The following is a 10,669-nucleotide window of genomic DNA, read 5'->3' as shown; positions in this document are numbered from 1 at the left end:
GGAGTTCCCGGGGGGGCATATGGAGTCCCCTGGGAGGGGGCATATGGAGTCCCCCTGGGGGCAGATGGAGTCCCCTGGAGGGGGCAGATGGAGTCCCCTGGAGGGGGCATATGGAGTCCCCTGGAGGGGGTGATATGGAGTCCCCCTGGGGGGGTGGGGGCAGATGGAGTCCCCTGGGGGGGGGGCATATGGAGTCGGGGCATATGGAGTTCCCCGGGGGGCATATGGAGTCCCTGGAGGGGGCATATGGAGTCCCCCTGGGGGGGGGGGGGCAGATGGAGTCCCCTGGGGGGGGCATATGGAGTCGGGGCATATGGAGTTCCCGGGGGGCATATGGAGTCCCCTGGAGGGGGGCATATGGAGTCCCCCTGGGGGGCAGATGGAGTCCCCGGGGGGCATATGGAGTCCCCTGGAGGGGGGCATATGGAGTCCCCTGGAGGGGGGCAGATGGAGTCCCCTGGAGGAGGAGGGGCAGATGGAGTCCCCTGGGGGGCATATGGAGTCCCCTGGGGGCACAACGGTGTATCCATCCAATCTACTCATTATTTATTCATAGTAGTAAACAGGGACTAGTCTCAAAATCCAAATTATCTTCTGTTTAAAATGACTGATAAACCAATTCCAGAGCCTGGTCTAACATATGAATCGGGTGAGCCCCGTAGAATTGAACTGCACCCCACACTAACCATTCAAGATGAAAGCTAGACAATCCCCAAATTGCTCCTGTGCCCTCAGGGGGCTCCTGGCACATTTTCATATGATTTGGGAATGCCCTGGGGTTTTACGTTTCTGAGTTGTGGGGCCGGGGGCATGGAGCCCCCTGGGGGACCGCTGGTCTAGTTACGGTCTGGTCCTTGTTTCTCGGTTCATGTTGTGTACGGTAGTGATGTCGTTGATCTTAAATGTCTCTGTATTTTATTGATTGTATTGCTTATTTATTATTATCCTTCTTCAACTAAATGTTTTATAAATGAATAAATAGTCTATTCTGTTGATTTTACAGGTCTAATATTGCCGCTCGTCTCCCTACTCCTGCACGCGGTCAGTTAGTCTCTTCCTGCCCTGGGAAGGAGAGATCAGGTTGCACAGGTCCAAAGTTACCTTCAAGGGACAGAGGTAATCGATTGATTTGATCGACTGATTGATTGGTTGATTGATTGATTGATTACAGGTTTGTCTTGCTTCTACTCGGGACGCTTGCGTCCCAACTAGAGCTCTGGAAATGCAAATGCGCTACGCTAAATGCTAATAGTATTAGTTAAAACTCAAAAGTTCATTAAAATACACATGCAGGGTATCGAATTAAAGCTACACTCGTTGTGAATCCAGGCAACAAGTCAGATTTTTAAAATGCTTTTCGGCGAAAGCATGAGAAGCTATTATCTGATAGCATGTAACACCCCAAAAGACCCACAGGGGACGTAAACAAAATAATTAGCATTTCGGCGTTACACAAACCGCACAATAAAATAGAAAACATTCATTACCTTTCACCATCTTCTTTGTTGGCACTCCTAGATGTCCCATAAACACTATTTGGGTCTTTATTTCGATTAAATCGGTCCATATAAAGCCTAGATATCGTTATATGTAGACTGTGTGATAAACGAAAAAACATTGTTTCAAAACGTAACGTCATTTTTTTTAATTCAAAAAGTCGACGATAAACTTTCACAAAACACTTCGAAATACGTTTGTAATGCAACTTTAGGTATTAGTAAACGTTAATAAGCGATAAAATTCATCAGGAGGCGATGTAAAGATCATTAGCTGGCCGTCTGGAAAAATGTCCGGCTAGAAACTCAACGAAAATATCCGGTCCTAGACCTGAGGAGATACGGTGCCCTGTATGTGTTTGACCAAGAAAAAACTCGAAGGGAAATGACAAGACTCTAGACACCGTGTGGAAGCTGTAGGTACTGCAACCTCATTCAATTAATTGTGGTTCGCCTTTATCAATGGGTTCAAGTAGCGCATGGATATATTTTCCCATTTTCAGTGATCAGTTTTTCCTGTGCTTTTCGATGTAAATGCCGTTCTGGTAAAGCCACAGCAGTGATTTAACCAGTTTTATAAACGTCTGAGTGTTTTCTATCCACACAGACTAAGCAAATGCATATACTATATTCCTGGCATGAGTAGCAGGGCGCTGAAATGTTGCGCGATTTTTAACAGAATGTTCAAAAAAGTAGAGGGTCGACTTAAGAGGTTAATAAATGTTTTATAAGCAGATGTAAAATAAGAGCTGAGAAAGGTGTTAAAATGAAGTGCTCTCCGTTGTGACATCACAATGTGTTGTAGTGAGTCTGGTCTCCGTTGTGACATCACAATGTGTTGTAGTGAGTCTGGTCTCCGTTGTGACATCACAATGTGTTGTAGTGAGTCTGGTCTCCATTGTGACATCACAATGTGTTGTAGTGAGTCTGGTCTCCGTTGTGACATCACAATGTGTTGTAGTGAGTCTGCTCTCCATTGTGACATCACAATGTGTTGTAGTGAGTCTGCTCTCCGTTGTGACATCACAATGTGTTGTAGTGAGTCTGGTCTCTGTTGTGACATCACAATGTGTTGTAGTGAGTCTGGTCTCCGTTGTGACATCACAATGTGTTGTAGTGAGTCTGCTCTCCGTTGTGACATCACAATGTGTTGTAGTGAGTCTGGTCTCCGTTGTGACATCACAATGTGTTGTAGTGAGTCTGCTCTCCGTTGTGACATCACAATGTGTTGTAGTGAGTCTGGTCTCCGTTGTGACATCACAATGTGTTGTAATGAGTCTGGTCTCCGTTGTGACATCACAATGTGTTGTAGTGAGTCTGGTCTCCGTTGTGACATCACAATGTGTTGTAGTGAGTCTGGTCTCCGTTGTGACATCACAATGTGTTGTAGTGAGTCTGCTCTCCGTTGTGACATCACAATGTGTTGTAGTGAGTCTGGTCTCCGTTGTGAAATCACAATGTGTTGTAGTGAGTCTGGTCTCCGTTGTGACATCACAATGTGTTGTAGTGAGTCTGGTCTCCAGACAACATATTGAGGTCTTGTCCCGTTGTGTCTATATAACTCAGGCAGTGTTGTCGTGAGTCTGGTCTCCAGACAACATATTGAGGTCTTGTCTCTGTGTTTTTACTAGTCTTACCTCGGTCTTCGAACAACGAGGTCTCGTAATTTCGCCGAGTCCAACCGAGCCAATGGAGGAAAATCATATAATTACCATCTCTCATTCAGCCGGCTCCATAAAATCCCTCTCTCGCCACGGCCAAATATCCACACTCTTTCATGACACAATATCTCATCGACTATTGAAACCTGCCTGGGCTTTCTACTTCACTCATAACATTACAGTCCTTTATTGCTGTTGGGAAAATATCCTCAAACATTGTAGCGGTGGTCAAGAATGTCCCTTGATTTGTCGGTCGATAAGACATTGTGTGCGGTGGTCAGAATGTCCTTGATTTGCTGGTCGATAAGACATTGTGGCGGTGGTCAGAATATTCTTGATTTGCTGGCCGATAAGACATTGTGGCGGTGGTCAGAATGTCCTGATTTGCTGGTCGATAAGACATTGTGGCGGTGGTCAGAATGTCTCGATTTGCTGGCTGAGACATTGTCAGAATGTCTTGATTTGCTGGTCGATAAGACATTGTGGCGGTGGTCAGAATGTCCTTGATTTGCTGGTCGATAGACATTGTGGCGGTGGTCAGAATGTCCTTGATTTGCTGGTCGATAAGACATTGTGGCGGTGGTCAGAATGTCCTTGATTTGCTGGTGATAAGACATTGTGGCGGTGGTCAGAATGTCCTTGATTTGCTGGTCGATAAGACATTGTGGCGGTGGGTCAGAATGTCCTTGATTTGCTGGTCGATAAGACATTGTTTCACAGCTCTATTTAGTAAGAGGAGACCAGGGGTGAATCTACTTAAGAATCTTTTCATCTGTTATAGACCTGTTTCAAAATCAAATGAAATCAGTGGGTTAGTGATAATGTGTAGAGTGTCTCTCTGTTTGTCCTCAGCATCCATTTCATCACCATTGAATATCTAAAGAGTCCATTTGTTCTTCTGAAATATGACCACAGAAATACTGGACATTTTGAGATCTTGATATCATGGTGATTTGACACATTTACAACCGTGGTCTTGAAATTGACTTGCATCGTTCTTGACTTGTGTTACAATAATGCTGGTACGAACTCGAACCCAGACGCAGTGAAACACAGCAAGCAGAGATAAGGGTACATCCAGATCTTTTACTTCAAGTCTTGACGGAAACAAAAGCATAAGACTAAACAAAACACGAGACCTAACAGATGCAGGACAACAGAGGAACCCAAGGCAACCAGGTGAACAGAAGGTAATTAAACCACAGAAACCAATAAGTAATGATCAGGGTAACCGTGGGAAACTAGAAAACAAAGGTGAAGTGCCCCCAGCGGTAACCAATCAAATCGAACAGAAACTGTGACAACTTGGTCTCGGACCCCTCTCGGTCTTGGTCTTGACCGGAACTGGAAGAGAGGTAGTGGGGTGTGCAGGCTTTCAGGGTGTCCAACTCCTGGTCTGTCTCAACTAATTGAGGTCAGAATAAGAGTGAATGAAAGACCTACAATCGTGGCCAAAAGTTTTGAGGGCAGTTTACCTAAAATACATTTTCACAAATCTGCTGCCCAGTTTGTATGATGGCAATTTGCATAAACTCCAGAATGTTATGAAGTGTGATTAGATTAATTGCAATTAATTGCAAAGTCCCTCTTTGCCATGCAAATGAACTGAATCCCCCAAAACATTTTCACTGCATTTCAGCCCTGCCACAAAGGACCAGCTGACATCATGTCAGTGATTCTCTCGTAAACACAGGTGTGTTGACGAGGACAAGGCTGGAGATCACTCTGTCATGCTGATTTAGTTGAATAGACTGGAAGCTTCAAAAGGAGGTGGTGCTTGGAATCATTGTTCTTCCTCTGTCAGCCATGGTTACCTGCAAGGAAATACGTGCCATCATCATTGCTATGCCAAAAGGGCTCCACAGGCAAGGATATTGTTGCCAGTAAGACCTAAATCAACCACTATGTCGGATCATCAAGAACTTCAAGGAGAGCGGTTCAGTTGTTGTGAAGAAGGCCTCAGGCGCCCAAGAAAAACCAGCAAGCGCCAGGACCGTCTTCTAAAGTTGATTCAGCTGCGGGATCGGGGGGGCACCACCAGTACAGAGTTTGCTCAGGAATGGCAACAGGCAGGCATCTGCACGCACAGTGAGGCAAAGACTTTTGGAGGATGGCCTGGTGTGTCAAGAAGGGCAACAAAGAAGCCATCAGGGACAGACTGATATTCTGCAAAAGGTACAGGGATTGGACTGCTGAGGACTGGGGTAAAGTCATTTCTCTGATGAATCCCCTTTCTGATTGTTTGAGGCATCCAGAAAAGCTTGTCCGGAGAATACAAGGTGAGCGCTACAATCAGTCTGTATGTGCCAACAGTAAAGCATCCTGAGACCATTCATGTGTGAGCTGCTTCTCAGCCAAGGGAGTGGGCTCACTCACAATTTTGCCTAGAACACAGTCATGAATAAAGAATGGTACCAACACATCCTCCGAGAGCAACTTTTCCCAACCATCCAGGAACAGTTTGGTGACGAACAATGCCTTTTCCAGAATGATGGAGCACCTTGCCATGAGGCAAAAGTGATAACTAAGTGTCTCTTGGAGAACAAAACATCAATATTTTGGGTCCATGGCCAGAAACTCCCTTTGACCTTAATCCCATTGAAACTTGTGGTCAATTCTCAAGAGGCGGGTGGACAAACAAAACCCCACAAATTCTGACAAACTCCAAACATTGATTATGCAAGAATGGGCTGCCATCAGTCAGGATGTGGCTCAGAAGTTCATTGACAGCATGCCAGGGCGGATTGCAGAGATCTTGAAAAAGAAGGGTCAACACTGCAAATATTGACTCCATGCATCAACTTCATGTAATTGTCAATAAAAGCCTTTGACACTTATGAAATGGTTGTAATTATACTTCAGTATTCCATAGTAACATCTGACAAAAATATCTAAAGACACTGAAGCAGCACATTTTGTGAAAGTAAATATTTGTGCCATTCTCAAAACTTTTGCCCACGACTGTACACACTTAGAGAACCCTGGTTGACTGATTTGACCTCTCCTCTCCTCCTCTCCTCCTCCTCTCATCCTCTCCTCCTCCCATCCTCCTCTCATCCTCTCCTCCTCCCATCCTCCTCTCCTCCTTCTTTCCTACTCCCATCCTCCTCTCCTCCTCCTCTCCTCCTCCTGTCCTCCTCTCCTCCTTCTCTCCTCCTCCCATCCTCCTCTCCTCCTTCTCTCTTCGTCCTCCTCTCCACCTCCTCCCGTCCTCCTCTCCTCCTCCCATCCTTCTCTACTCCTCCCATCCTCCTCTCCACCTCCTCCTCTCCTCTCCCCTCCCTCCCCTCCTTCTCCCCTCCTCTCCTCCTCCTCTCCTCCTCCCCTCCTTCTCTCCTCCTCCTGTCCTCCTCTCCTCCTTCTCTCCTCATCCTCTCCTCCTCTCCTCCTTCTCTCCTCCTCCTGTCCTCCTGTCCTCCTCCCGTCCTCCTCTCCTCCTTTTCTCCTCCTCCCATCCTTCTCTCCTCCTCCCGCCCTCCTCTCCACCTCCTCCCGGACCTCCTCCTCCTCCTCCTCCTCCTCTCCTCTTCCCCTACTTCTCTCCTCCTCCCATCCTCCTCTCCTCCTCCCATCCTTCTCTCCTCATCCCCTCCTCCCATCCTTCTCTCCTCCTTCTGTCCTCCTCTCCTCCTCTCCTCCCGTCCTCCTTCTCTCCTCCTCCCGTCCTCCTCTCCTCTCCTCCTCCCACCCTCCTCACCTCCTCCCATCCTCCTCTCCTCCTTCTCTCCTTCTCCCACCATGCAGTGTCCAGCTGCCTCACCACATCCATGACGTGGAGCTGGAGAGGATCTCCCGCTATGTCTTGGTGACCCAGCAACATGGCTTCACCCTGGCCTGGGACGGACACAGTGGCTCTGTCTACATCAAGCTGAGCCCAGAGTGGGTGGGCAGGACCTGCGGTCTGTGTGGCAACTTCAACGCAGACGTACAGGATGACCTGAAGACCAGCTACGGTAAGAACAGAGAAAGAGAGAACAGTAGAGGAGGGACTGATGACCAGCTATGGTAAGAACAGAGAAAGAGAGAATAGTAGAGGATGACCTAAAGACCAGCTTCGGTAAGAACAGAGAAAGAGAGAACAGTAGAGGATGACCTGAAGACCAGCTACGGTAAGAACAGAGAAAGAGAGGACAGTAGAGGAGAGACTGATGACCAGCTACGGTAAGAACAGAGAAAGAGAGAACAGTAGAGGACAGACTGATGACCAGCTACGGTAAGAACAGAGAAAGAGAGAACAGTAGAGGAGGGACTGATGACCAGCTACGGTAAGAACAGAGAAAGAGAGAACAGTAGAGGATGACCTGAAGACCAGCTACGGTAAGAACAGAGAAAGAGAGAACAGTAGAGGAGGGACTGATGACCAGCTACGGTAAGAACAGAGAAAGAGAGAACAGTAGAGGATGACCTGAAGACCAGCTACGGTAAGAACAGAGAAAGAGAGAACAGTAGAGGATGACCTAAAGACCAGCTACGGTAAGAACAGAGAAAGAGAGAACAGTAGAGGATGACCTGAAGACCAGCTACGGTAAGAACAGAGAAAGAGAGAACAGTAGAGGAGGGACTGATGACCAGCTATGGTAAGAACAGAGAAAGAGAGAACAGTAGAGGAGAGACTGAAGACCAGCTACGGTAAGAACAGAGACAGAGAGAACAGTAGAGGATGACCTGAAGACCAGCTACGGTAAGAACAGAGAAAGAGAGAACAGTAGAGGAGGGACTGAAGACCAGCTACGGTAAAAACAGAGACAGAGAGAACAGTAGAGGATGACCTAAAGACCAGCTACGGTAAGAACAGAGACAGAGAGAACAGTAGAGGATGACCTGAAGACCAGCTACGGTAAGAACAGAGAAAGAGAGAACAGTAGAGGAGAGACTGAAGACCAGCTACGGTAAGAACAGAGAAAGAGAGAACAGTAGAGGAGAGACTGATGACCAGCTACGGTAAGAACAGAGAAAGAGAGAACTGTAGAGGAGGGACTGATGACCAGCTACGGTAAGAACAGAGAAAGAGAGAACAGTAGAGGAGGGACTGAAGACCAGCTACGGTAAGAACAGAGACAGAGAGAACAGTAGAGGATGACCTAAAGACCAGCTACGGTAAGAACAGAGACAGAGAGAACAGTAGAGGAGAGACTGATGACCAGCTACGGTAAGAACAGAGAAAGAGAGAACAGTAGAGGATGACCTAAAGACCAGCTACGGTAAGAACAGAGAAAGAGAGAACAGTAGAGGATGACCTGAAGACCAGCTACGGTATGAACAGAGACAGAGAGAACAGTAGAGGATGACCTGAAGACCAGCTACGGTAAGAACAGAGAAAGAGAGAACAGTAGAGGAGGGACTGATGACCAGCTACGGTAAGAACAGAGAAAGAGAGAACAGTAGAGGAGGGACTGATGACCAGCGCGGTAAGAACAGAGAAAGAGAGAACAGTAGAGGAGGACTGAAGACCAGCCACAAGAACAGAGACAGAGAGAACAGTAGAGGATGACCTGAAGACCAGCTACGGTAAGAACAGAGACAGAGAGAACAGTAGAGGATGACCAGCTAAAGACCAGCTAGAGGATGACCTGAAGACCAGCCACGGTAAGAACAGAGAAAGAGAGAACAGTAGAGGATGAAGACCAGCTACGGTAAGAACAGAGAAAGAGAGAACAGTAGAGGAGGGACTGATGACCAGCTATGGTAAGAACAGAGAAAGAAGAACAGTAGAGGAGAGACCTGAAGACCAGCTACGGTAAGAACAGAGAAGAGAGAACAGTAGAGGAGACTGAAGACCAGCTACGGTAAGAACAGAGAAAGAGAGAACAGTAGAGGAGAGACTGAAGACCAGCTCGGTAAGAACAGAGAAAGAGAGAACTGTAGAGGATGACTGAAGACCAGCTACGGTAAGAACAGAGACAGAGAGAACAGTAAGAACAGAGAAAGAACAGAGAAAGAGAGAACAGTAGAGGAGAGACTGAAGACCAGCTAAAGAACAGAGAAAGAGAGAACAGTAGAGGAGAGACCTAAAGACCAGCTACGTAAGAACAGAGAAAGAGAGAACTGTAGAGGAGGGACCTGAAGACCAGCTACGGTAAGAACAGAGAAAGAGAGAACAGTAGAGGATGACCTGAATACCAGCTACGGTAAGAACAGAGAAAGAGAGAACAGTAGAGGAGGGACCTGATGACCAGCTACGTAAGAACAGAGAAAGAGAGAACAGTAGAGGAGGGACCTGAATGACCAGCTACGGTAGAACAGAGAAAGAGAGAACAGTAGAGGAGGGGACTGAAGACCAGCTCACGGTAAGAACAGAGAAAGAGAGAGAACAGTAGAGGAGGACTGAAGACCAGCTACGGTAAGAACAGAGAAAGAGAACAGTAGAGGATGACCTGAAGACCAGCTACGGTAAGAACAGAGACAGAGAGAACAGTAGAGGATGACCTGAAGACCAGCTACAAGAACAGAGAAGAGAGAACAGTAGAGGATGGACCTGAAGACCAGCTACGGTAAGAACAGAGAAAGAGAGAACAGTAGAGAGACCTGAAGACCAGCTACGGTAAGAACAGAGACAGAGAGAACAGTAGAGGATGACCTGAAGACCAGCTACGGTAAGAACAGAGAAAGAGAGAACAGTAGAGGATGACCTGAAGACCAGCTACTAAGAACAGAGAAAGAGAGAACAGTAGAGGATGACTGAAGACCAGCTACAGTAAGAACAGAGAAAGAGAGAACAGTAGAGGATGACCTGAAGACCAGCTACGGTAAGAACAGAGAAAGAGAGAACAGTAGAGGAGGGACTGAAGACCAGCTATGTAAGAACAGAGAAAGAGAGAACAGTAGAGGATGACTGAAGACCAGCTACGGTAAGAACAGAGACAGAGAGAACAGTAGAGGATGACCTGAAGACCAGCTACGGTAAGAACAGAGAAAGAGAGAACAGTAGAGGATGACCTGAAGACCAGCTACGGTAGAACAGAGAAAGAGAGAACAGTAGAGGATGACCTAAAGACCAGCTACGGTAAGAACAGAGAAAGAGAGAACAGTACAGGATGACCTGAAGACCAGCTACGGTAAGAACAGAGAAAGAGAGAACAGTAGAGGACAGACCTATGACCAGCTACGGTAAGAACAGAGACAGAGAGAACAGTAGAGGATGACCTAAAGACCAGCTACGGTAAGAACAGAGAAAGAGAGAAGCAGTAGAGGAGAGACTGAAGACCTAAGACCAGCTACGGTAAGAACAGAGAAAGAGAGAACAGTAGAGGATGACCTAAAGACCAGCTCCGGTAAGACCAGCAGTAGGGATGACGATACCAGAACAGAGAAAGAGAGAACAGTAGAGGATGACCTAAAGACCAGCTCCGGTAAGAACAGAGAAAGAGAGAACAGTAGAGAAGGGACTGAAGACCAGCTACGGTAAGAACAGAGACAGAGAGAACAGTAGAGGAGGGACTGATGACCAGCTACGGTAAGAACAGAGAAAGAGAGAACAGTAGAGGAGGGACTGAAGACCAGCTACGGTAAGAA

The 10,669-nt window shown here is 47.0% G+C and overlaps 1 protein-coding gene across 1 annotated transcript in view; it reads right to left on the bottom strand.

The window, feature by feature from the left end:
- LOC135566910 (uncharacterized) overlaps positions 1-496 on the bottom strand; it is a gene marked incomplete at its 3' end in the record, with an annotated part of 6,782 nt that extends 6,286 nt beyond the window's left edge. The window contains exon 1 of the mRNA XM_065014471.1: positions 1-496. This exon is cut by the window's left edge and continues 320 nt beyond it. Coding sequence (XP_064870543.1) covers positions 1-496 — 496 coding nt within the window.
- Positions 497-10,669: the final 10,173 nt, after the last annotated feature.

The sequence above is a fragment of the Oncorhynchus nerka genome, unplaced genomic scaffold (genome assembly GCF_034236695.1).
Source record: "Oncorhynchus nerka isolate Pitt River unplaced genomic scaffold, Oner_Uvic_2.0 unplaced_scaffold_2984, whole genome shotgun sequence".
NCBI classification, from domain to species: domain Eukaryota; kingdom Metazoa; phylum Chordata; class Actinopteri; order Salmoniformes; family Salmonidae; genus Oncorhynchus; species Oncorhynchus nerka.
Note: the sequence above shows the minus strand (reverse complement) of the source record. Positions and strands in the feature narration are given on the sequence as shown.